General features: G+C 52.0%; 11 protein-coding genes across 11 annotated transcripts; 8 read left to right on the forward strand and 3 right to left on the reverse strand.

The window, feature by feature from the left end:
* Nucleotides 1–115: 115 nt before the first annotated feature.
* Nucleotides 116–1,282, forward strand: V8C40DRAFT_255786 (ubiquitin-conjugating enzyme/RWD-like protein). The gene is made up of 2 exons (XM_083218127.1): nt 116–490; nt 578–1,282. The coding sequence occupies exons 1-2, from the start codon at nt 325–327 to the stop codon at nt 940–942; spliced, it is 531 nt and encodes a 176-aa protein (XP_083068589.1). The 5' UTR covers nt 116–324; the 3' UTR covers nt 943–1,282.
* On the reverse strand, nt 1,182–3,430 carry V8C40DRAFT_255787 (chitobiosyldiphosphodolichol beta-1,4 mannosyltransferase). The gene is made up of 3 exons (XM_083218128.1): nt 2,541–3,430; nt 2,292–2,485; nt 1,182–2,224 (listed from the first exon to the last, which is right to left on the reverse strand). Exons 1-3 carry the CDS (start codon nt 2,809–2,811, stop codon nt 1,262–1,264), a joined length of 1,428 nt encoding a protein of 475 aa, XP_083068590.1. The 5' UTR covers nt 2,812–3,430; the 3' UTR covers nt 1,182–1,261.
* Nucleotides 3,431–4,333: 903 nt separating this feature from the next.
* V8C40DRAFT_112154 (cation efflux family-domain-containing protein) lies at nt 4,334–6,467 on the forward strand. Its single transcript, XM_083210802.1, has 3 exons — nt 4,334–5,213; nt 5,344–5,493; nt 5,552–6,467. Exons 1-3 carry the CDS (start codon nt 4,486–4,488, stop codon nt 6,321–6,323), a joined length of 1,650 nt encoding a protein of 549 aa, XP_083068591.1. The 5' UTR covers nt 4,334–4,485; the 3' UTR covers nt 6,324–6,467.
* Nucleotides 6,468–6,775: 308 nt separating this feature from the next.
* On the forward strand, nt 6,776–9,043 carry V8C40DRAFT_255795 (F-box protein). The gene is made up of 4 exons (XM_083218130.1): nt 6,776–6,876; nt 6,940–6,953; nt 7,017–7,844; nt 7,901–9,043. Exons 1-4 carry the CDS (start codon nt 6,873–6,875, stop codon nt 8,858–8,860), a joined length of 1,806 nt encoding a protein of 601 aa, XP_083068592.1. The 5' UTR covers nt 6,776–6,872; the 3' UTR covers nt 8,861–9,043.
* Nucleotides 9,044–10,337: 1,294 nt separating this feature from the next.
* Nucleotides 10,338–11,661, forward strand: V8C40DRAFT_255797 (carnitine:acyl carnitine antiporter). The gene is made up of 2 exons (XM_083218131.1): nt 10,338–10,530; nt 10,640–11,661. The coding sequence occupies exons 1-2, from the start codon at nt 10,527–10,529 to the stop codon at nt 11,314–11,316; spliced, it is 681 nt and encodes a 226-aa protein (XP_083068593.1). The 5' UTR covers nt 10,338–10,526; the 3' UTR covers nt 11,317–11,661.
* A 371-nt stretch (nt 11,662–12,032) lies between these two features.
* Nucleotides 12,033–14,492, reverse strand: V8C40DRAFT_112202 (uncharacterized protein). The gene is made up of 2 exons (XM_083210804.1): nt 14,163–14,492; nt 12,033–14,084 (listed from the first exon to the last, which is right to left on the reverse strand). Exons 1-2 carry the CDS (start codon nt 14,195–14,197, stop codon nt 12,116–12,118), a joined length of 2,004 nt encoding a protein of 667 aa, XP_083068594.1. The 5' UTR covers nt 14,198–14,492; the 3' UTR covers nt 12,033–12,115.
* Nucleotides 14,493–15,061: 569 nt separating this feature from the next.
* V8C40DRAFT_112227 (uncharacterized protein) lies at nt 15,062–15,511 on the forward strand. The gene has a single exon (XM_083210805.1). It carries the CDS (start codon nt 15,167–15,169, stop codon nt 15,449–15,451), a length of 285 nt encoding a protein of 94 aa, XP_083068595.1. The 5' UTR covers nt 15,062–15,166; the 3' UTR covers nt 15,452–15,511.
* Nucleotides 15,408–16,693, reverse strand: V8C40DRAFT_255800 (uncharacterized protein). The gene is made up of 2 exons (XM_083218132.1): nt 16,208–16,693; nt 15,408–16,145 (listed from the first exon to the last, which is right to left on the reverse strand). Exons 1-2 carry the CDS (start codon nt 16,618–16,620, stop codon nt 15,572–15,574), a joined length of 987 nt encoding a protein of 328 aa, XP_083068596.1. The 5' UTR covers nt 16,621–16,693; the 3' UTR covers nt 15,408–15,571.
* Nucleotides 16,694–17,331: 638 nt separating this feature from the next.
* Nucleotides 17,332–18,209, forward strand: V8C40DRAFT_283138 (uncharacterized protein; the record flags this gene model as incomplete). Its single annotated transcript, XM_083221905.1, has 2 exons — nt 17,332–17,426; nt 17,486–18,209. The coding sequence occupies 2 exons, from the start codon at nt 17,332–17,334 to the stop codon at nt 18,207–18,209; spliced, it is 819 nt and encodes a 272-aa protein (XP_083068597.1).
* A 1,279-nt stretch (nt 18,210–19,488) lies between these two features.
* V8C40DRAFT_255804 (peptidase C13 family-domain-containing protein) lies at nt 19,489–21,091 on the forward strand. The gene is made up of 2 exons (XM_083218133.1): nt 19,489–20,247; nt 20,312–21,091. The coding sequence occupies exons 1-2, from the start codon at nt 19,715–19,717 to the stop codon at nt 20,943–20,945; spliced, it is 1,167 nt and encodes a 388-aa protein (XP_083068598.1). The 5' UTR covers nt 19,489–19,714; the 3' UTR covers nt 20,946–21,091.
* A 143-nt stretch (nt 21,092–21,234) lies between these two features.
* Nucleotides 21,235–24,133, forward strand: V8C40DRAFT_255805 (transcription factor IIIC subunit delta N-term domain-containing protein). The gene is made up of 6 exons (XM_083218134.1): nt 21,235–21,385; nt 21,670–22,455; nt 22,508–22,765; nt 22,822–22,999; nt 23,056–23,742; nt 23,808–24,133. The coding sequence occupies exons 1-6, from the start codon at nt 21,371–21,373 to the stop codon at nt 23,996–23,998; spliced, it is 2,115 nt and encodes a 704-aa protein (XP_083068599.1). The 5' UTR covers nt 21,235–21,370; the 3' UTR covers nt 23,999–24,133.
* The last annotated feature ends 789 nt before the right edge of the window (nt 24,134–24,922 follow it).

A 24,922-nucleotide genomic window follows, 5' to 3' on the forward strand; every position in this document is an offset into this window, starting at 1 on the left:
AAATCTTCAAATTCCCGTTGGCCATCCAGGTTCAATTGCTGGGGTCGTGTGCCACTCAGCTGGTGCCGGAATAGCGGACCTCGAGCCCCGCAGCCCCCCAAAGCTTCCAGCGTTGCTGCCACACACTGGAACTGACCCCATCCATGATAGCCCAGGCCATTTCGTCCGTATCAAGCGCTTAACGCCGTCTCTCCCTCCTCTTACACATTGGGCATTCCCACGATACTGCAGCTCCCCCCGTCTTCGCCCATTCACGACAGGGCATCACCTAAAACCCATTCAATCCGAATTCATTCGAGTACCAGTCATCTCCTCGCCACAGCCATGGCTTCAGCTGGTGCCGCCGCCGCCTCGCTGCTGAGGCGGCAGCTCAAGGAAATGCAGACGGGCAAGGACCTGCCAGGTATCTCATGCGGCCTCGTCAACGACAACAACATGTTTGAGTGGGAAGTCATGCTCATGATCAACGACGACTGCAAATACTACGGCGGTACGTTTATTTTCTTCTCCCTGTTCTTTCTTACTCCCTTAGGCGCTTTGGTAAACCGCGGTTCGAGAAAGCTGATTTGTAAACTAGGAGGCAACTTTCGTGCTCGACTCGCCTTTCCCGAAAACTACCCTCACATGCCGCCCTCGCTCACGTTCCAAGACCCGATCCCTTTTCACCCTAATATTTATGAGAATGGAAAGCTGTGCATCTCCATCTTGCATCCTCCTGAGGAGGACCAGTACGGCTACGAATCTGCGTCTGAGCGGTGGAGTCCCGTGCAGACGCCCGAGACGATCCTGCTCAGCATAATTAGCTTGTTTTATAGCCCGAACGAGGAGAGCCCTGCCAATGTCGAGGCGGCGAGGATGCTGCGTGAGGAGAAGGAGGGCAAGCACAAGGATTATCGGAGACGGTGTCGGAAGTGCGTGAGGGAGAGCCTGGGCGAGGACTAGATGCGCGGGGGAGGGGAGTATACGTGAGGGCCAGGGTGCGTGTGGACAATGGCGTGACGGGTTTCTATTCCTCTTTTATTAATATTAAAAGTGTGGATGGCGTTTTATCAAGGACTGGGGTGTCCTGATTGTTTGCATTGTTTGGCGTCTTGGAGATGCCGGTTCCCTTTGGAGCCTGGGCGGAGCTTCACTCATTGATGGCGAGATAGCATCAGCATGACAAGAGCAAATTTTGTCAACGGTGGCAGCAAAATACAAATACATCAAGCCCATATCGGAACTGGCAGGTAAAGAAGTTTTAATTCCCATCAAGTCAATCCTATGTCTGCTTGGCTACTCCTATCAATGGCCCCACGACACTGTCCCATTCTTCGTCCCAACGCCGTGAGCCTTCCTCAATGGCACCCTTCTTCAAATGGGCTAGCTCTTGTGCGCCCTCGAGGCTCAACAGCCGCCTGAATATCTCAGTGAGCTGGGGCACCGTCTCAAAGCCACATCCGTTCTGCCCCTCCTTTACGAGCTCCCCAATGCTCTCAAACCCAGCATACGCAGCTACGGGAAGTCCTGCTCCAAACATGTCCACCACCTTCATCGGTAAATCGACTCCAGAGCTGGATTTGTGGAGAGAGATGCCGAGATCAGCGGAGGCGAGAAGCGAGGCATAGTCACGGTTAGAAAGCCAGGCACTGAGAATCCGAATACCGGGAAGTTTGCCGCCATCTTGGAGTTCCTTGATCTTTTCGAGGTAAGCTTCCTTTTGCGGACCTTTACCAGTGATGATGGCCAAGATTGGAGGAACGTCCTCCTGATCCGAGGATGACGTGGCGTAGGCGACCAAAGCATCAAGCAGCATGCCAAAGTCCTCATCTGCTGTCCAGGAGGTGCTGCTTACGACCAGACGGAGAGAGCCATCGACGATATTCTTGGCATGGCTCTTGGTCTCTGCTAGACGCGAGAGAAACTCCAATCGTGCTTTTGGAGAGATGATGGGCTGGAAGATTTCGGCTGGCCGGTCGTGGAGTGTGTAGACGGGGTTCTTGAGATTGAATCGGCCGCCGGCTTGAAGCTGCTTCGTCATGGCGTCTGTGACTGCGAGGTTCGCATTTCCTAGATACTTGCCTAGTCTGATCTCGTAAAATTTGTAGAAAGGCACAAAGATTCGGAGGAGAGACTTTTGAGCGAGGATAGTGTGGCCGTAGTTGTGCCAGTCGACGATGACTTTGCTACCACGAAGCCAGGAAACGAATAGAGCCACGTGAAACGTGGGGATGGAAGGAGGGTTCTACAAGCTTGTGAGAATGAATCTTTGAATTCAGGAATATTTGGGGTCTAGAGATGTTTGTGGTTACCTGAATGATGATCCATTGAGCCGGGGGAGCAGTGTACATGAGTGTTGCGAAGAGAGTCCAGAACTGCTGAATGACCTTGCAGGGGATGTTGAGGAAAAAAGGAAGCGTTTCCCAAGCAATCCATTCTGGCGGAGGAGCGAGAGGATAGACAGTGACGTTGGGGTTGCCGATGAGATCAGGGTGTCTGGCCGTCTCTATAAACTCAGGATAAGTATGGTTGATGGACAGCATAAGATTTGAATTGCTTACCTTTATATCCAACAATGTCAACTTTTCTTCCGTGCTTTGCAACGCTAAGAGCATGATACTGCATCCGTGGGCTTCTGCCAATATCGCCCACCACTAGAATCTGGATGTGCTCATTCGTTGGGTTCTCGGCGGGTTGATAGCGGGTGGGGATGATATCAAGGGATCTCTTGGCCAGCCACACGAGGAAGCCCCAAAGGCGGCCCAGGGCAATGACGGACAAGCCACCGATGATTGCAGATATTGCAAATGAGATGTAGTAGGAGGTTGACATTTTGGGCAAGCCGGTCCTTGGAGACGTATGTGGTTGATGTTTAGAGCGCTGAGCTAGAGAGACAGTGACAGCTGTCCAGTCTCACAGAGGACTTCTGGCAAAGCTCCCTCTGCCCTCACTGGTAAGACGCCTCGATGCAAAAAGAGAGAATCTGAGGCCTTAAGAAACGCTGCATGAGGGCAAAGCTGAATTACCAGGTGATATCTGGTGGTTGGCGTCGCAAACGAGCTGTGAGCATGCAATTCGAGTGTTTGCACCGCCTCAGGAAGCTCATTGCCAAGCTGTAGTTTGATAACGCCATTGGGACTTTTGAACTGTGGCGCACGGAGGTGCTGTGGCTGGTGAGAGACTGGACTGTCGTCATTTTTGCCAGTCCCTGAATGTGATAAGCGCCACATGCAATGGAGATCGTGGGGACGGAAGAAAGGACCAATCAGTGCCGTCGAGATGCAAGACATTGGGTACTACCTTGTGCTATTGCATAGATACGTGGGCATGCCGTGAGATCTTGGTAGATTTGTGCTGCCCGGCAGTTAGTAGTAAGGATTGGCCCTGCCCTGACGCTGTTATACCCACGCTGAATCGAGCATCTGTGCGCATGGGGACGGAGTATACAGGCACATTGAAGGCGGTTGGTTTTATGCGACTACTGCCACTAGACAATTTGATAACTCACCTGGCAATTAATGCTGTCAATCACGAGGCATGAATTAGGTTTCAACCAGCTCCGTTAGGCTGGGACTAATTGAGAGATTCCGTCCTTTACCTTCCCCTTTTGACGTCCCCATTATCGCTTAGACCGCCGTCTTCCGTCGTCGATCTGCTGTACTTCGATTTGCTAGGATATTCCTAATTCTTCTATCCTAGTACAGAACTGCAGCATGCTCATCTTGATAACTTTGGTGCATTGCATGATTCATCCCAACACATGCCTTTTGTTGAAACAATTCCAGACTGTTCCATTGCGTCACCATGCCTGCAGCAGCTTGGCAATCTCATTACATCGCATCTCACCTCATCTGTCTCACCTTGTTGGTGTATCAATGAATCGATATTATTAACAGGTACAGTCCCTGACCGTCACATTAGCACCAACAGCCCGCGGGAATTTGCTGGTACCTGGCCCGCTAATCGCGCTGATAAACAGCGCCCACACACACTAACGCCCTCACTGGCCACAGCTGGACGAGACCCCCCAAAAGCGCCTCCACGTGCCCCGCACCCTCCTAAAGTCGGTCACTCTGGTGCTCGAGTAGCGCCTCCGTGGCACCTTGGCAGCGCCAGTTGCTGGACCTTGATTTTTTTCTCCAGGTTCGCCTGTTGTCGTCCGTGCTTGTTCCCCTATTTGGCCTGCCCAGCTTGGCTCCATCTGCTGTCTGTCTCCTTCGACAACCCAAGCTGGGGGGAGGGGGAACTTCTAATCTGTCAACCTCGTACACCTCCACTCGTGTCGATTCGATTCCCCGAGTCCGCCTGTGTCGCGCCAATTGCGTTGTCGGGCATATTGCAGACGCTTGATGCGGGTGTTTGCTGTTTGCGAGACGCATCTCTCGTAGCGACGCGATCGTCCGCGGCTGAGGCCCACGAGCAGGAACCGATTTCCTCGGCTCCGACGACCTCGATACGGCCTGTCTTTTTCTTTCTTTTTGCCGACGATCGATCGACCTCCACACGATGGCAGCCTCGTATTCCTTGCCGTCGTCGGCATTGCCGCACGCTCACCGGGTTCACACCCAGTCCCAGCCGGCATCGCTCAACGCCTGGCGAATGACGGTGTCAAGCGAGAGTCTGCCCTCTGCGCTGGAGGACGACGAGGACCAGGGCCACGATCACGATCACGATCACGACCATGACCATGATCACGACCACAATTACGATCATAGCCGCTCCCATTCCCACTCTCACCCACGCTCGCAGGCGTATTCCATCCCGCCACCGCTGCCCTCTCCCTCGCATTTGCACGCGCACTCCTTCAGCTTCCCACGCCATGGCCGCAGCGGCTCGCAAACTTCCAATGCAAGCTCCACCGAGAAGCCGTCGATAGGGGGCGCAGGGAGCTGGTCTCAAGCGAGGAGGAACCGCTATACACCAGAAGTTATTGACGAATCTGCTCACGACCATGACCATGACCACGACCACGATCATGACCACAGCCATTCTCATTCGCATTCTCATTCGCATTCTCCTGCCCACTCCCACTCCCACTCCCACTCCAATGGCCATAGCCACGACCATAGTCACGGTCACCACCATGGCCACGACCACACCCACGAGGCCGGCCACGACCATAGCCCCAAGCGGTCTCTCTTTACAAGAACAATCCTCCCCTACACGGTTGGATGGCCCATTCTTTATTCCATAATAGCCGAGAAAGATTCAAGGCGGATATTTTACTTCATGTCGTATGTTTGCACTCATCGTTTCAAGATTCAGCAGGTGATGGTGACTAATAGCGTGATGTAGGCTCAACTTTGGCTTCATGATCATCCAGGCCTTCTATGGCTACGTAACTGACTCGCTGGGCCTTCTTAGCGATAGTATTCACATGTTCTTCGACTGCGTTGCCCTGCTCGTAGGATTGCTAGCAGCTGTCCTGAGCAAGTGGCCGAAGAGCCAGCGGTTCCCATACGGTTTTGGAAAAGTTGAAACGCTGAGTGGATTCGCCAATGGCATTCTGTTAATGTACGTATAACCTATGATGCGCCAATGATCATGATTCTGACCCATATATTCGGTTTAGGCTCCTCAGTGTTGAAATTGCATTCGAGGCCTTCGAAAGGTTGTGGGAAGGAACGCAAACAAAGCGGTTGGGCGAGCTCTTCGTTGTCAGCAGCCTTGGCTTGGCCGTGAATCTGGTTGGCATGATGGCGTTTGGACACCACCATCACGGGCATGACCATGGACATGGACACAACCATGGGCATTCTCACGGTGAGAAACATGACCATGGATGCAGCTCACACTCAGGCCACGACCATAATCATGGCCATGGCCATGACCATGACAATGAAAATATGCGAGGCATCTACCTGCATGTTTTGGCAGACACTTTGGGCAGTGTCTCAGTCATTGTATCTACAGTTTTGACAAGCTTCTGGGGCTGGTCCGGATGGGATCCGCTGGCTTCGTGCTTCATTGCAGGCCTCATCTTTTTATCTGCACAGCCACTCGTGTTTTCATCGGCGAAGCGTCTACTTTTGACCGTTCCCGAGGGTGTCGAGTATAACCTACGGAACATTCTTGCCGGCATTGGACAACAGCGTGGCGTTGTGAGCTATGCGACTCCGAAATTTTGGATGGACGATTTTGGAGGTAATCAGTTATTGGGTGTTGTTCATGTCACGGTGGCCCGTGGCGCTGCCCTGGAGGAGACCAAAGACCGTGTTCGAGAGTATCTACTCAAGGAGGGCATTGACGCCGTCATACAGGTGGAAAGAGATGGAGATAATGGATGTTGGTGTACTCGCGGACGAGCTCCAACCAACCCGCCGCAGATGTCCAAGCAATTCTAGGAGATGAGGGGCCGTGTCATGCATACAACAACAGGGGTAACGGCAATTCAATGGTTGCACGAATGACAGACGAGATGAATGACTGATCGTTTAGTTGTACGCATTTACACAGCGAAACAGCGTCAATTGCGCACCTTGTCTGCTTCTTAGCGGTGGTTTGATGGGAGGGATTGGCTGTATTTTATATAACGGTTGAAGCGAGATGCTTGGCGTAAGGGTGCGAGTTACGGGTTTTGCTTAGTGTTTAGGATACGTTCGCGTCTATAATTAGTTCCTGATTGCATATACTAGAATTGCCTAGATACATGATGGAGATTTTTTTTCCACTGGAGCTTGAGAAAACATGAAATACCTAGTAGAGACGGAGCTGTAACAACATGGTCTAGTCGGAAGCTGTGATGTAAGCACAGGATCCGTGATTCATGGAGGGGTAGGAGGGGTAGGTGTAAAAGAGGCAATATTCCAAGGCTAGACATCTTTCACCTCCCAACGCAGTGAAACCGCAGATTCACATCTGCTTCTCGTATATGAGGCCAGTGTCGTGAACAAATGAGTATGGCGATGTATCCTCTTCCTAAAAATAGCGCCCGGCTAATACTACATGTACATTAACCAGCTTCCATTGACAAGGTATGGCGTCTGCTTGGTTTACAATGATCAATTGAGGCTAAACGAAGGCGACGCAAATTATAGACGGGCTGTCAGCTATGCGGCGTTACATTCAACATTAATCGCATTAGGACTCGCAGCGAGCCTCGCAGCTCTGCATGGGGAAATTCTTATACTAGCAAGCACAACAGCCGGGAATGGGTTGCGCTCTCTGGTGGCGATGCACAGGAATGTCCAGATGGCGGTTGTGCTTCCGTTTATCGAGGGAGACCGCCTGGGGAGCTGAAGTTTTGCCTGCGCTTGTATGAAGACGATCCAGACGATGCTTCATATGTGTATGAGAGCGATGAGGATGATGAACCTCTGGAGTACGACTCGAATGCCGAGGACGATGACGGCAATGTGGTAAATGAGGAGGAGAACGAGACGACATCGTCCCAATCTCAAGCATTAGATACGGAGGAAGAGTATACATGGTTTTTCAACGCCAGTGGACTGGATCCCCAGCCAGAGTACGATACTGAATTCCTGCCGCTCTCTGCGCCATACGACGACGAAGGCGGTGCGGAAGACGAAGACATAGGAGTTGATCATCACATCATGGCGCTTCCAACAGCTCGCAGATACGAACATATCGCTGGGCCGGGCTGTTGTAATCTTCGTGGGTACCACGGAGATAGGATTACGCTCGACGAGATGATAGATTGTCATACGGTGCAGGGGCTCTACAAGAAGACGAGCGAATGGACGCCGAGTGATGACGACATGGACTTTGAGAGAGAATCAAAGAATTACCATCTTACGGGGCTATCAGACTGCATGCCTCCAAATGGAGGAGATGTGAAGTGCGCACCGGTTCGTGGTGGAGCAGATTGGTTCCATGCGTCCAACCTCAGCGATACATGGAAAGACGTATGTGGCTGGAAAATATGAGAGAGACTTACCACTGTGCTAACGATGACCATCAGCTCTTTGGATGGGGAACTTATGTGCTTCCATTTCACCCTACCTGCTTTGAGATATTCATCAGGATAAGCAAGCAGCAAATGGGCAGAGTCAGCCTCGATTCATTGATGAAGCTCGAGAGCACCGCCTCCCGTAGCATGTTTGGCGAGAGGCACCCCGACATTGTGGATGCGAGAAACAAGGGCTGGAAGTGGGCTTGTTTGCTTGATACGGAGTACCTGGCCGCCAACCCGGTCTTCATCTCCGGCTTCAGGGAGATTTGCGATGCGGCTATTTCTGACGCAGAGGATTTCGATAGCCAGAGCAGTCCCTTTCCAGAACGGCCTGAGAAGCAAGATGTTTCCGTAGTGCAAGACGACCCGTTCTTGAAGCTGCCAACGGAACTCAAGCATACGATTGCTTGGCATCTCGGCTCAAAGGATATAGCGTCGCTGCGAATGGCATCCAGGGCGTTTTATCATCTCCCAATGACTTTATGGCATACGTTGATGGTCCGAGAGATGCCATGGGTGTACGAAGCCTGGTGCAATGACCCTACGCCGTACCCCTGGGCCATGGCAGACGCTTCTTACCTAAAACAGATGCGGGAGCGGGAAGAAGCGTACACAGCTGAGCGAACCCGGCGAGCAGACGTTCTAAAGGCCAACGAACCTGATTTCTATCCCATCTGGGAAGAGAACGAGCCCAAGTCTCCACCGCTGTCGCCTGAATTGGAAGCCCAGACAAGGCTGTTTAAGGAAAAGAAGCGAGCTATGGCTCCTGTGAGACTACCGCGTGATAGGACGAATTGGTACCAGCTGTATACGGACATTAAAGCAAACGAGGATAAGTTGAAGGGACTGCGCAACAGGAAGAGGATATGGGGGACTGTGGGCGAGATTGTGCAGAATGTCAAGAAGTGCTGGGAGGCGGAGTTGGTTGAGATTAACACGCCGTTTGCTATAATGGAGGTTGACAGTTGAGTTTCTGTGTATCTTTAGAAGTGGATTAGTACACTGTAAAGGCTAGCTATCTTTTTCCAACTTGATGGTTATAGCAGCGTGCGTATGCTCGTGGGGGAAGAATGGGAAGCATTAGAGTCGTCATAATACATACAGTATTTGGCCTGACATGTGATTGCGCGCCGTGAGAATGACGAACGTGGGGTTGATAAAAAGATTCCCCGCTTTTCCCTGTTTTTACCCCACGGGCAGTGGCTTTCGACGGTGGCTTGTTTTGGACCGAGGGTTACCAGGTATATGTACATGTCATGCCTCCTTGCCGCCTCCATCATCGGAGGCGATTTACCGAGAAGGGAGAGAAATCCAGTTTGATGGAATTACAGCGCAGATTTCGGTCGAATTTTTTTCGGTTTATCAGTTTTTTATTATTACGTGGGCTTAAGTTCCCCCCGACACTGCCGTCACGCGGGGCTTGGAGCTTTGACCCGGCCGACGGACGGAGTAGCGAGCCGAGGTTCGAGGCGGGACCCGGCTGCGGTTGAGCTTGACTTTTGTGTGTTTGTACGGCAGTATGGTGATATGCATTAAGAGGGTATATGTTGGTGGGTGAAGTCAAATGGAATTGAAGTGTATATCTGCCACAAGGCGTCAAGTGTAAAGTACCAGCGCAATTTTTCGTAGCATTGAGGAATAAAGGTGGTGCTTCAATGACATGTGCAAATCGGACTACATAGGTGCTTTTCTGCTACCAAGTTTCGGTACACCAGTCATAATCACAAGCTTCTCAGAGGGAAATAGGAAGAAAGGAGAAAAACAAGAGAGAAGGATTTAAAACCCGCAGTCATATGGCAACCATCACGCGGGTTTTTATATCTCAGCCTTAGTAGTTGTCCCCGTTTCCCTGACTGAATCATCAGCCTTGGGTTTGTAATGTAATGTGCCATTCCGCATCCTGTCGTCCGAACTTCCTTCTCTCCGTTCTCCAACCCACACACAAACTTTAGGTCATTTTAGTAACCCTTGACAGCTGATGAATGCTACATGCCATCTGGGCCGTAGAGATGCGACCGCCACAAGTACCTGCGCTAAAGTGCACGCGCTAAATCGGACGTGATGTACATGTACCTTTTTGATGTTCGGGCTATGTGCATATTAGAAGCAACTGCGCTCGTCTTGCTTCCTTCTAAACCTCCCCATATTCCACTTCTTGCTCCTCCTCCTCCTCCTCCTCCTTTTTCGCATCTTCTCTAATATCTGCTCTTCCTCTCCTCTTTCTTCTTGCGCAAATCTCCCCTCATTTCTTTGCTTTGCTTTCTCCTCTCCTTTCCCACGTTCACAATCCCCGCGCATAATGTCTTCCTCAAGCTCCTCTCCCGCCGAGGCAGTCTCCTCCATCGCCGACAAGATTCCCTCGCCCCAAGAGGCCAAAGAGACCGCCCAGGCCGCCGCGCCTGCCGCTCAGTCCGCTCTCCTGTCCCAGCTGCGCGCCTTGACGGCCGGTGGCTTCGGAGGCATCTGCGCCGTCGTCGTCGGCCACCCGTTCGATCTGGTCAAGGTCCGCCTGCAGACGGCCGAGCGCGGCGTCTACTCGAGCGCCATTGATGTGGTGCGCAAGTCGGTCGCGCGGGATGGACTAAGAAGGGGCCTGTATGCGGGTGTCAGTGCGCCGCTGGTTGGCGTTACGCCCATGTGTATGTTCTTTTCCCTATCCTTTACTCGATCTTGACGTTTTTTGCCGAACCTCGGCACAAATTGTGGTGGGACATGTGTGAGCTGACGAGAGGTGCGCAAAAACTACAGTCGCCGTGTCTTTCTGGGGCTACGATCTCGGCAAGCAAATCGTCGGCGGCGTCTCGACCATTGGGCCCGACGGCCTGTCCACCGGCCAGCTCGCCGCCGCCGGCTTCCTCTCCGCCATCCCCATGACGGCCATCACCGCCCCCTTCGAGCGCGTCAAGGTCATCCTGCAGGTCCAGGGCCAGAAGCAGCTCGCGCCCGGCGAGAAGCCAAAGTACAGCGGCGGCCTGGACGTCGTGCGCCAGCTCTACCGCGAGGGCGGCATTCGCTCCGTCTTCCGCGGCAGCGTTGCTACCCTTGCTCGTGACGGGCCCGGAAGCGCTGCGTACTTTGCCGCCTACGAGGTTATCAAGAAGAGCTTGAGCCCCAAGGATCCCGTCACTGGAAAGCCCACTGGCCAGCTGAGTCTGACGGCCGTGACGTGCGCCGGTGCCGGTGCTGGTGTTGCCATGTGGATTCCCGTTTTCCCTGTCGATACTGTCAAGTCTCGCCTCCAGACCGCCGAGGGCAACGTCACCATCGGAGGCGTCATCCGCGAGCTCTACGGCAAGGGCGGTTACAAGGCCTTCTTCCCTGGCTTCGGTCCTGCGCTCACTCGTGCTGTTCCCGCCAACGCAGCAACATTCTTGGGCGTGGAGCTGGCACACCAGGCCATGAACAAGATGTTTGGATCAAAATAATGATGGTGATCTGTGATTCATTTTAAAGCTTGAATTTTTTGCGATATCATTGGCAATGTTTCGTTTTTGCGCGTATAAAAGGAACTTTTGGATTTTCGGGGGACAAGAAAAGTATATAGGGGAGAAGGAGGGGGGGGTTAGCATCGAGACATACCCTCATGATTGTTTGGATTAATTTTTCCTGCATGATGGAGTCATGGAAAAGGGATTTAGACGGCGGCGTTCTTGTACTCGCCCCGTAGATTAGATGCCTTTGCCGCCTGGTTTTTCTGCAACAGGAGGTGACGCAAGGGCTATACATCATCATCACCTTTTCAAATCAATAAATAAACAAACAAATAAAAAGTAATTCCAATATTGGCATGTGAACCAAGGAAAAGTGCGATATTCATTCTGTCGGTCTGAAATCTATGGCCAGCCCGTATGCAAAACCCAAAGCCAAAAAGAAAAGATCAATTTCCAGAACCCCAAACTACCAAACGTATTTCGCTCCCAAAAAAAAAAAAGAAAAAAGAAAAAATTCACCAAGATATATATAAAACACAAGGCCAAAGATTGAAAAGATCCATCGCTCATGCCGCCCCCGTTTTCGCCCTGCTGTAATTGTTGTACAAAAATCCAAATTCGACTCATGGGGAAATTTCCTTTTTGGAACTCCTTTTCAAACCCCCTTTTAATGCTTTGTTTGCGCCAACTTCATCCCAAATCACAATTTCCATAAAAGGGTTCCAAACCGTCCCCAATGATTAAACAAATAAAAGACTTCTCTTTATAAAAGAAGGAGAGAGGAGGGGAAGAATCACCAAGCCCTCTCATTCACAGTCCACCTCCTCTTTGCCTGGCTCAAATCCCTAAGCCTATCCGCTTCGCTTGGCGGCATGGCCAAGGTCCAAAGACCGCCTAGTCCCGACAAGGGCATCTCATCCCCGGCATCTTCAAACGAAACGTCCGTGTTGAGTTTAATAGGAGCAGAGAAAACCGGTCCCTTGGGAGAAGTAGGAAGCTGAATGGCAGGAGCCAGACTTGGAAACGGCTCCAACGGCTTGGCCTCCTGCGACGGCTTAATATTTTCGTCAGAGATGGGCCTAAATTTGTCGAAATTGGGGAGTATGCTGTCATAGTCGTCCACTGCCTCCTCGTCGACATCGTCAATCAGACGTAGTGAAGAGCGCGCGGGTGCCCACAGCCCTGACCCTGAAGACGGTGCCCGCGTCCGTCCAGTGGTGTAGCTGTTGGCCTCAATCTCATAGCCCGCGCTCACAGGCGGTGCCGCTCTGGGAGATCGCCGGCTGGAGCCTGAATCTCGTCGAGAAAAGGGGCCAACTGACGGGTTTGCAGAAGTGCTCCGAGTGCTCGCCGTCGATAGCGGCTCCAAGAACGAAAGGGGGTTTAGCACGGGTCCGTCCACAGTAGGCGAAGTGGGCAATGTTGAGTTGCGGCCACGACCAGAAGAGCTCCAGGTGCTCCTGGGAGAATTCCTGGGAGACGCGGGCCTTGCGGTGACGGATGCGCCAGAGTTGGAGCGCAAGTGCTCTGTGCTTGCAGAGAGGCGAATCTCGTACAAGTCATCAACCGCAGCTTGGGAAGTTACGGAACTACTGCCCTGGTGCCCTGAGGAGACGGCCAGTGCTTTGGCATAGTCGGCATCCGGTCTCCTGATAGCTGCGGTAATGGAGGCGATTCCAACGTCCATGAGAACCGGTTTGTGGGTGATGGCCCCGATCAAGGCGTTGCAGCCGGCACCGTGGGACACGATGATGACGACCGTCTCAATTTCCTCCTCCTCCTCTTCGCCATAACCGCTGTCGCTGCAGCTGTGGTCGTTTTCGGTGCTGACAGGCGCGCACAGCAGCTCGTCGGGAGAGTCCGTAGTCGCATACCAGTTGACCATTCGCTTCAGCCCTGAGCGGAAGCGCTGGTGCATCGACTTCCACTCCTCGGGCAGCTTTCCGCCATCGCCAAAGTCCAGCGGCGCCCTCATCGAGTCCCACTGATAGTCAATGACGACACACGAGTCCCTAGCATGGGCGACAAATCCATCAGGGATCTTGCCGTTGCTCGAGATGGCATGCAATGGCCGTGGAGGCTGATAACCTTTCTTCTGCTCTTGGGATGCTGATGACAGAGCTGCAGCCATGGCGGAGGAGCTGAAAACACCACCCTGGCCTAATCCAGATGCGGGCTGTTGCGAGGGAGACGCCGCCACCGGCGAACTCCAGAGGGCGCCATTCGACGCCGGCTGAGTAGTACTAGGCATGGGCACGCCTGCGTAGATGCTGTAATCCTCGCGTCGCAACAAATCAGCCTTTGCGCCGCCCATCATGAGAGCCGGACCCGGAGGAGGCGTGATCATCTCAAAGTACTCCGGCGACAGCCACTCCCCCAGAAACGTGTCGAGCCGTAACAGGGCGGACTTGTGCGGGCTCTGCTGCCCAATCGGGGCCTTGCGCGGGACGATGACATCGGACGGCTGATATATGGATTCGGAGGCTGTCTGGGCGAGGCCGGAGCTGATGCCCACGGACGTCTGGACACACCGCAGAAAGGGAGAGCTGTGGATGACGACCCTGAAGCGTCGGCGCTTCCCCGTCAAGGAGGCGCCGTTGTTTGTGACCTCTGCCTCGACCTTTGCCTGCTCCAGAATGCTGGCAATCTGGTTGCCGACCTGGCGGGCCTGTAGAAAGCCGCCGTATGTCAGGGGAGGATCGTAGGGAGTCGGTGAGGTGAGGTGCCATTGCTTGTTGGCGGTATCGAGTCGGTTGCCGTGTCTGAGATGCTTGCAGGTTAGTAAATGATTGGTCAATTGGGAAGTAGTGGAATTAAAAACTAGGGAGGTTGTCTCCTACCTTACGACGAATATATGCGATGGTAACCGGCCCATGGCTAATCTTGTCTTTTTTCTGGGTATAGAGGATGCGATGCGCGTGATGCTTAGATCGAGTGCGTATATCGATAAAAAGTAGAGAAGTAGAGACGTAGAGATGGATCGATAAATAGAGGAATCGCGCAGGCAAACAAACAAATTCGTTGATGTTGGTTCCTGGCGACTTTATAGACCACCGACGCCTGATCAGCCGCTTTCTGACGTGTCTCTGTCCAGCTGGCTGCACTGGCTGGCCTGGCTCAGCCGCTCCTACGCACTGGCACTGGCTTGCCTTCTCCGCATATGAGGGGCCGAATGACACCAGGCTTGGAGAAGAGAGTAAACAGGGAATTGCAGGCGGGGTTTGATCAGCTGGGCAGGATGGAAATGGAAGCGGAGGAGACGCTGCAGTTGCAGTTGCAGTTGCAGGGCTGAGGATGCGAATGCGAGAGTCGCCGCCGAATCGACAGACGGGTGGTTCGATGGGGGATAGGCCGAAGTGTGATGGATGAGATGAGGTCAGTTCAGGCCGTGCAAGGAGAGAGAGAGGCGACAGTGCAACGGTTGCCTGTTGGCCGTGCGAGATGGAACTGTAAATAAGCCACCGATTAGGTATTGGGTTCACTGTTAATGTTGGATTTTAGAGGAGAATTGGAGATGTTCATGTATTTATCACAGGCCAAGAAGGCGATGGAAATTAAATCTACTAAGTCGCTTACTGTATTACTCTCAACTGAACTGAACTGAACTGACAGTCTCCGCCAAATTAATTTCAATCTGCTTGTTCAATCGGGGCAAGGCTATCTCGTCTCGGCTGCTCCTTTGGGAAAAGACACGCCCCCCGAGATTCCCATGTGACGTGGGCCGGTTTTTCCTTTCTCCTCCTCCTCCTCCGTCCTCTTTTTGTGTGAATCTTTATTAGTAATGTCTCTGGTGACTTTTTTCTTTTTTCTTCTCCTTTCCCTTTCTTAACAATGGTCCCCTAGCATGGGATTTTTTTTTTTTTTTTTTTTTCACGCTTCTCTTGTTCCGGCTGTTTCGTCATTGAGGGCACATGGGGCGCATGCAACCCTGGTTGGTGGTATGCATGACGGCCCTTTTGTTTTTCTGGCTTGTGATTCTGGGCATCTTGGTGCGCCGCTTGTGGGTGTGAGTTTTGGTCAAAGATTCGCGCGATTGCAACGCGGGGGTAGCAGAGCATCCGCTCCAGTGACGTCGGGGGTAAGGTATCGTTTTGGAGGCACCGGCGCCCCCCACTCGTTCTTATTTTGAAGATCTTCAAACTATATTACCTACTCCGTACTCTGTATCTTTAACCGGATATCCTCTCCGAGTACATCTTCGGGCCTTTACCATTTGGTTCGAAACAGGCACCAAATAAGTGACAGGCAGCTATTGATGTGACGAATTCCCCAGGATTACTGCATCGAGAAAAATCAAGTCATCAGTTCCCTCTTGCACGGCAACCGTGTTGCCGTCCTCGTCATGCTGAAAGCCATTGTCCAGGAAGAGGCCGGCAACCCTCGCAACTTCCACACGATCGTCGTAGCCCTTCATCAACTCCTTAAACGCCGCCCAAAACACATCGCGAAGAGCCTGCTGGTTGGGGAGATAGGTCCAGCCCACGCTGACTCTTCTGATCCCTAGCATGGCCTCGAAACCGCCAAGCGACATGCCAAACGGGCTGACCTCGGTGTCCTTCCAGTCGCAGATACCGACGAGGCTGCCCGAAGTCGTGTCCACGTGGATGTTGTTCTCCCGGAGGTCGATGTGGTTGGGCACCATCGGCCAGTCCGCGGCAAAGAGCTCCGGGAGGCGCGATCTGACCTTGTTTAGAGTCTGGTGAAAGCGACTTGGCAAACCTCTCTCTAGCACCGCAAGCTGCGCGTCGTAATTTTGGAGGAGCTCGCCACGGTCTGTATCCTTCATTGCCTGAGGCGTGTTCCACCATGCCGAGCTGAAGAACCTGTATCGGCAAAAGTCAGCTGCACGGCTCCCTCTAGCTTTAGATTTGGGGTTCCCACAGACCTTGCGTAGTCTTGCAGAGTCTTCTTCAGGAGCAAGCAATCATTCGCATGCAGCTGGTCGCGGGCCAGATACATGGCCACTCCGCCGACATTGTTCATCCTGTAGACGTGGAGCTCGCCTACTTTGCCCACACTCTCGTGGTGGGGAACGAAGCCTTTGTAGGTTTGTTCGATGTCCTGGAGAAAGCCGAGGTCTAGGGCAGAGTCGCTGCTGCGAAACTGGACAACAAGTGAGCCAATTTCAGTGACAACAGTGTAGCTGCACCCGCCTTGCACCGCCGTGGGCTTGACAGGCTCGCCCGTGATGCGTTCAGCCTCTGCGTTGCATTGAACCTGCGTTACAGGGGTGCTCTTCTCAAAGAATGCCTGTATTTGCATCTGCGATAGATCCCGAATCAGGCTCTCCATGTCCATTTTGGCGGTGGGCTGCTGCGAATGCTGGGTGCCGGAAGATTTAGTAGTTGAGGATGGACGTGGTGGCGTTGATTGCAGCCGCCTAGGAAAGGGAAAGGGAATGAAAGAGAAGCGGGAAGGGAAATAAGAAAGAAAGAAAGAAAAGGTAGCTGGACGACCCAGCCACGGAGATCAGGGTGGCACGTGTGACTACAATCCAACTCGCAGTGTGACACAACATTGAATATTTTGAAGCCCGTTTGATGACGGGCCGTAGCCCCGTTCGTTGGACGGGAGTGTTGATTTGCAACTCTGAAATCTTCCAACTCTGTACGGAAGACCACATGAAGGTATGAGATGGCACGGAAGCAGGCTTCAGGCTCGAGTGAATTGGCAATGTAGATAGCCGCCTTTTGTTGAGCTGCCTGAGCAAGCAGCCTTTCGTTGAGCTGATAGATAGAACGTAGCCATACAGTTGTTGAAGTCATCTTGCACCTTTCATCTTTCCAAGTCCCCAGTGGGAATCTACATGACACCATATCCGCCATTCGGCAGTCTTGACAAACGGACCACGTCTGCGCTTTCTCCTGCCGAATAACACTACTTTAAGAGGCGATTCACCCCGTCAAAGACCGTCTTCCTCCATCTTCAGACTGCCGCAAAGGAGAAGAATTCCACACGCCCCGTACAGCTTTGATCTACTCCTTACCATATACTCTGTATCCCACCAAAATGGCTGCTCCAGCTACGGCAGCCTTCGACCCTGCGGTTGCTCCTGGCCTTGGACAGCCGCTCAATGCAAAAGACCTGGACATCGCTCGCTTCGTGTAGGTCTAACACTGCCATCATCCTTGAATCATGCTAATATCATTGTATGGCATTGCAGGTACAATGAGCTTCCCTACTTCGAGGACCAGCCCCATCTCCATTCCAAGCATCCCGAACACATCAAGGCCCTGAACGATATCATTCGCCACCACTCCATGGGTCACGTTGTCCGTGCCCACTCTGCGCATCGCCATGCTATCATTCCTGATGGCACGGTCCGCCTCGATACAGCCATGGGAGTCCATGGATTTACCTGGAACAGGGCCACGGAGATCAAGGTTCTCGATGTCAACAAGATACACGCCACCTTCTTCAAGATTACCGAGAACGGCTTGGTTCCCATCGAATTCGCCGCAGGCCCCTCGCCCATTGCCAAGGCCGACATTTCTGCCGAATTCGTAGCCCAGTTTGCTACATACATCATGGACAATGGGCTTGACAGCCTGATTGCCCTTGAGATTGGCAACTTTGCCAAGCTGCCCACCACCATGGCTGAGATGGAGATCCAGTGGGACACCGAAGAACCCTTCACTCTCAACTTGCCCGCCTCCGTCATTAATGTGGACGTGATGGAGTTGATTCCTACGAGCTGGAACGTCAAAGCCAATAACCAGGAGAGTGTCCCAAGCGGCTCCGATAGCAACCCTCGCCCCGGTACTTACTATGCCGCGGTCATAAGGCCCGTGAACACCCACAAGGTCTTTTTTAGCGGCAGGGGGCCTCTTGTCCCCGAGAATGTGACCAAGACGCTCGTTGAAATGGGTCTCCTCATCAACGTTTAGCTGGTTTGTCTGTACCTATCATACAACAGTGGTTCGCAAGGGCTATGGTTTTGTACAGATATACGTGCCCCCCCCCCCCTCTTGATGGCAGTTGCAGCGTTTCATTTTGGCACTTGTCTTAGGTACTTATGTATTCTGTAGCTATGATGTCCAATGAAAACATCCCTATCTACTATCTTTGTTGCTCTTTGTGCTCTACTCTATGACTTGTAGCGCCGCTACGTTGTGAGACTCCGCGTCGTTGACGAGTCTCTGAGCAGTGTTTTGTGTGTATCAGTAGGTACGTCCGGCTCTGTAGAATAGCCTCTGAGATCCGAGAAGTAAAGTTTTGTTGCTGGGTATCGGGATTTCGAGTCCTTGGCGTATCAAGGCGCGACCCTCGGACCCAGGCCTTGGCCAAAGACGGTAGAGGTCGTTGGACGGGTGTTGGTCAAGATTCGCATGATTGCGACGCAAGGGCAAACAATTGAAGCATCCGCACTGACGACGCATCATGTTGGAGCGCCATGTCTCTCATCTCGTCTATCAAAATATCAAAATAGTAAACCAATCCAGAGTAGTACTCGTATGTTCGTTTATGGAGGTTTGCCGTATTTGCATCGCATCGCATCGCATCGCATCGCATCCTTTGCCTCTGCTTTTGCCATCTTACTAATGCTTCCAATGTGTGTTGGACTTGATACTCCTGGCTTGGCACCTACTAAGCAATACGACCACATCCTCTTACGTGTATCCATGGCGTCTCAGTTGCTCTGTATGTGTGTCACTTGCTGATATTACGGGCAACAAAGATGGTCTGCGAGTGCATACTGTACAGCCGAGGGTGTGCCTACTAATGCATCTCGCGGAGGGCTTCCGAAGAGGCGTCTTTATATCAGCTTAACACCACACTTGACCGCTTACATGATCCGGCACCGAGATGTCGGATCGCGCCACTCATCCCGGATATATTCTCCTCTCTATCCGTATATCCGTATAGGCAAGAAGTATTTACTCCCTAAACCCACCATCTCAAGTGACTTCTTCATCCAAGCAGTTAATATCGTAAGTCCCCGGTGATACTTCTCCGGATTTGTAATTTTGCTTGCTCCGTCACATGCTTTATTAGCGGCCGCTAGCAACGGGTACTTCCTTTATCCAAGATGCACCCCTCTGTGCTGCTCCACACGCCCCGCGGTAGTCATTTTCAGGGCACATTTTCAGAGGAAGGTACTGAATACTTAATCTAAACGCCATAGCCCAGAGTTTAACTTCGTACTCTCTACTTTCTATTCTACCCATGAAACAGTTGGTAAAAAAGGGGGCCCAGATTTGTAAGCGCCCAAGATTGCCGAGCTGGACTTGACCACATACCTGCAGCTCATTGATCGATACATGCAATCAATCTGCATGGCTATGGCTTCGCGACAACCTCCGTCAAGCTAGCAATATAGTACCCACGAATCTACGAGGTATCCAGTCGTTCGTTATCACATCCCACCACAAACACCATCACCGCCGTCGCGATGAAGCTCTCGGGCCTGAGCTTCAAGGCCATCGTGGCCTCGCTGCTGCTCGCATCGGCCTCAGTCGCCGAGCACACGAGCAACTGGGCCGTCCTGGTCTGCACATCACGCTTCTGGTTCAATTACCGTCATCTCGCCAATGTCCTGTCCATGTACCGAACGGTGAAGCGCCTTGGCATCCCCGACTCGCAAATCATCCTCATGCTACCCGACGACATGGCCTGCAACCCTCGAAATGCGTTCCCCGGCACCGTCTACAGCAATTCAGACCGTGCAGTCGACCTGTACGGCGACAACATCGAGGTCGACTACCGTGGATACGAGGTCACTGTTGAGAACTTTATCCGTCTCTTGACGGACCGTGTCGGCGACGAAACACCCCGAAGCAAGCGCCTGCTGACCGACGACCGAAGCAACATCTTTGTGTACATGACGGGTCACGGTGGAAACGAGTTTCTCAAGTTTCAGGATGCTGAGGAGATTGGCGCATTTGATCTTGCTGATGCCTTTGAGCAGATGTGGGAGAAGAAGAGGTGCGCATTATACTTTCCTACATCTTGTTGCAGCAGGATCCAACTGACCTGTGATATGATACAGATACCACGAGATTCTATTCATGATCGATACCTGCCAGGCAAACACCATGTACAGCAGACTTTACTCTCCCAACATCATTGCCACTGGATCATCCGAGCTCGACCAATCATCATATTCGCATCACGCCGACAACGATGTCGGCGTCGCAGTCATCGACCGATACACCTACTACAACCTAGAATTTCTCGAAGCCCATGTCCAGGACCTCGGCAGCAAAAAGACCGTCGGCGAGCTGTTTGACAGCTACGACTACGAAAAAATCCACTCCACCGCTGGCGTTCGCTATGATCTCTTCCCTGGCGGAGAAGAGGCCGCGCGCAGCCGCCTCATCACCGACTTCTTCGGCAACATTCAAAACGTCGAGGTTGACCGAGCCAAGGACTTGGCCTTGGAGGAAGAGCTAGTCGAACTAAGTAAGACCATCGCCATGTTGAGGAAGAGGGAGGCCGAGGAAGATGCGGCCCGCCATAACGTGTCGTCCATTCCCGCCAGCGTTCCCACGGCGCCGGCAAGGAAAATCCAGGGCGCCAAAGCTCTCACCGAGGATGACTGGTGGACGAAGAAGGTCATTGGAGCCACGGCGCTCGCTGGATGTGCGCTATTGTGGGGAGTTGGCACATTGTTGGAAGCATAATTTGCGGTTGTTTTTTTGTACTGGTTTTGTTTTGTTTTTATGAAGCATCAAAGTTAAATTTAGATCATACATCACCCATCTTAGCGCGAGATTAATCAAGCTCTAGCAGAAATAAATAGAAAATCTTTGGAATAATTGTATATAAAGAGAGATGTTCCCAATGATTTAATTCAAGGTCAATTCAATAACAAAGGCTGTGATATCATGGACGGTCCACGCTGGTGAATGCCTTAGTCAGCAGCAAATTAGACGTGCCAGTCTCATCCAGCATTCTTCACGATTGAACCTTGTTCACAAACCTTTCATCTCGACGACCCTGCCGGGCGAAAACTGGATTTTTCGCATGCAGACGTGAAAGATACCAATGAATCAGATTGTACACCCGCGCGTTCTGATGAAATTGGCTACGCCTAGCCCTCCATAGCATGGACCGATTCAGGGTGAGTTGAGAGCAAGCTTTGAGGTGATGGGACATGGCATTTGAATGGGTATTTCTCGATTCCAATGTTGATTTTTTGTTGAATATCTTCTCTCTTCAATATTCTAGCAATCTATAGTGTCTTCATATGTATAGAACAATCCCAGCTCTTCCTTCTCCAGCTTCCCTTACCCCAGTCGGTAGCTCTATTCTTGGCTTCTTTCTTTGCACTGCAGACTCTTTTGCTCACGAGTTCAGCATATCGGCATCAATTTCGTTACTGACCTCGGCCACCAATCGTCTTAGGCGCGTCCCCTCCAGACGCTTTCTCTCACTTCGCGCCCGCCATCGCCACATGCCCTTGCCTGGTCATGCGACGCTGAACTGGCCGTTGCGACGCAAGAATGCATCTACATCTTCCTGCCTGACTATTTGGCCGGCCACGATGCCGACGCTGATGAACGAGATGCCTCACAGTATCAGTTTGCGCTCTCTCTCCAGCCGTCTGCCGTTATCAATCCAAATACCAAGATAAATGGCCAGCTGTGTGCCCAAGTAGGCATCAGACTACCAGCTCCTAGAACGGGCGACGAGGGCAGTTTCAGAGGCGTTGGTACTGGAACGGTCACAGGGTCTGGCGCAGCCTTGGGACAAGTCATCAGAGTAGAGTGGTCGCCAAACGGGCTTGGCTGTAACTCACGGCCAGTGCTGATGGCCCTGACAACTACTGGCAATCTCATCACATTTGGGGAGCAGGCCGATAGCCAGTCATCCGCCACGTCGAGCATGAGAACTCGGACCTTTAAGAATTGGAGGGTACTTTGGGGCTTGGGAGCCAGGCTTCCGATTCCAGATTCCAATTCCGAAGACGGGTTTCGAATCATGGACGAGCGCATCGTCTCGTTTTCGTGGGCCAAGGAGATTGCCCCAGGAAGAGCCTTGTTGGCCTACCTGAATGACATGGGCCAAATTGTTGTCATGAGCATCCAGTATCATCGTCGCCGAGATTCTTCCAAACGCGGCTCTGAGCAAGAATGGGTTTGGACTTTGACGGAGCACATCAGAATTGATGGACGGGGCTCTCACAAGGAAGTGAGTCTACCCGATGCTAATCCGTCCAAACTTTTGACTTACTTTTCGTTAGGATATAGATCCCCAAGATCCGGATTTCAGTCCTCAAGGCAGCATCTTTTCCCTTAAATGGAGCCCCTGGCTAGTCAACAATGGAAACAGAACCGCAACCCTTGCATATCTGTCGAAAAACCATGCTGGCTTCCGCAGGATCGTATTGTATGGTGATTGGGAGAGGGGCGAGTTGCCCGACGTGGAAGCCGAACGAAGCGACACTACTACAATATGTCTCCCTCTCTCCAGTGACGCGTTAATTGAGTGGGAGGATGCGGTAAGTGACAATTGTTGTGTATAACCAAATAAGATTGTTGACGCTAATGAGAGCAGATATGGACCGAGGGAGATTCTCATACTGCCCGAGGTATCATCACATCTCCATTCACAATCAAGTCTTTCCAGGTTGTGCTCAACGGCATCTTAAGTGAGCCGTCGCCTCCGCACTCGATATGGGAATGCGCTTCAGCCTATGCCGACGAAGATGATATATCGACAAATCCCATCACAGGTAACGTTGAAATATCGTATCGGCGTATTATTCATGTTCTTATAATTTCGCCCTAGGTCTCATCGTGCATGATCCCGATCCCAATAATAAGCCCCCGATTCCATACTATTCTCTGGTTCGGCTATCCGCCACCTCCACAAATCTTGACTGGTATCAGACAAACTTGCCCGAAGAAAATCTCCCGCAATGGGTAGAAGATATAGGGGACCAGAATGCCCGCCTCGTCTCTCGAAGGGCCGCATTATACGGCGTGGACTCCGATTTCGAGTCGGACTCTGAAGATGAAGACAAGGCGATGCAGGACGCACCTCCAGCGTCAGCCGAGCCCGTTTTGCAGGTCCACCCATACCGATTTCGCCTTTGGGGGTTGGCCAAGTCCCCCGGCGATGGATGTACTGCCGTCCTTGCCTCGAAGCACGATACCCAGCATCCCGATCGTCGAGGCGTTTCAAATGTTCACTTTGATTGGCAAGTTTCTGCTGATGCCGACGACAAACCCCAGCGCGTGAGACCAATCTCTAAGCCACTAACCACGGAGGGCCGGGTATGGGAATGGATGTACGGATTGGGAGGCGACGTTCCTGGCGTGACCCCAGGGTACAAAACTTCGTCCCGCAGACAGCAGGCTAATCCATTGAGGCAATTATTCAAGCATGTGGCTAAAAGTTTGCCTTGTGTATTCTGTGAGTCTCGGCTATCTATCAAGGATGATGTAGCTACTTGCGAAAACCGCCATGCATTCGGTACGGAATCAACTTGTTTTCTTTCTTTTCTCTCTTGTCTCACGTCATGCTAACGCCTTACGCAGCTATATGTGCCACATCTGGCATCCCCATCTTGGCACCCGGGATATCTCGAGTCTGCGGCGTCTGTAAGATGCGCTGTCTCAAGGTCTCTGAGCTGGAGAAGTTGGCGGAGGAGCACCTTGGGAGTGTGGATGCGGTGGGGGACTCGCAGGGAGAAGTGTGTGGAGGTTGTGGTGGCAAGTTTGTCGTTTGAGGGCAAGCTTTGCGTCTCTATCCTTAATCAGTGATGGGGAGGCTTCTGTGTGTTTTAGAATGCTGTGATGTGTTGGGGAATAGCACAACAGTCGGCTTCTTATCTTGTGTAACGCGTATCAACTGAAAAAATGCCGATTCAACAACTCTGAAAGATGACGATATGGTGAGCTGTCAGGTGAATTCGTGATGATCCTGAAGATACTGCATGATGCCGCTCTCTGCCTAATCTTGTACTCAATGAAGGCGGATGAATGCGTTGATTCTACATCATAGAGACAGCAGTATATGTGAATGACTCATTGATGATGGTGTGTCAACGGGCTTTTGCGTTATCTCTATCGCGTCTCTGCATTAGAATGTGGATGAAGCGGTGAATGACACGGATATGCCCTCTTCTTTGATGTTTTCTCTTTTCTGATATCAGAAGTCTAGTGAATTGGGTTGAGTTTGTGGAAGATAAATAGGTCGGCTGTTTCCGTTACAACTTTATCTGAGCAGTCTATAACTACCAGTTGACTCTGAGGCCACAACTGACATGGCCGATGAAGACCACAACTGGGATACAATAGAGCATACAGACACAGACACACAGATCAGATACACAGACAACCCAGGCAAATCAGCCACACAGACAGGCGAAGCAAGTCAGACATACCGATGCTCCTTTGTCACCCCACGGACTGTAGTGTTGCATGTAAGTCCCTCTTTGCACTGACGGTGGTGAAAGTTGCACTGGGTTAACTGACGTCCCTGACGTAGCTGTTGCTACTGCTAAAGGAGAAAGCCACTATGCTCTTTTGACGGTCTCGATGAAAATGTTCCCTAGTGCGCCTGTATCGCTCAGATCTCAGAAGCGGTCATACGCGATGCAGCGGCTGTTGCTGTTGGTGGTCTCAAACGCCATCAGCGTGAGATGTTCCCA

Source organism: Trichoderma camerunense, assembly GCF_050948025.1.
Source record: "Trichoderma camerunense strain CBS 138272 chromosome Unknown V8C40scaffold_21, whole genome shotgun sequence".
NCBI classification, from domain to species: Eukaryota; Fungi; Ascomycota; class Sordariomycetes; order Hypocreales; family Hypocreaceae; genus Trichoderma; species Trichoderma camerunense.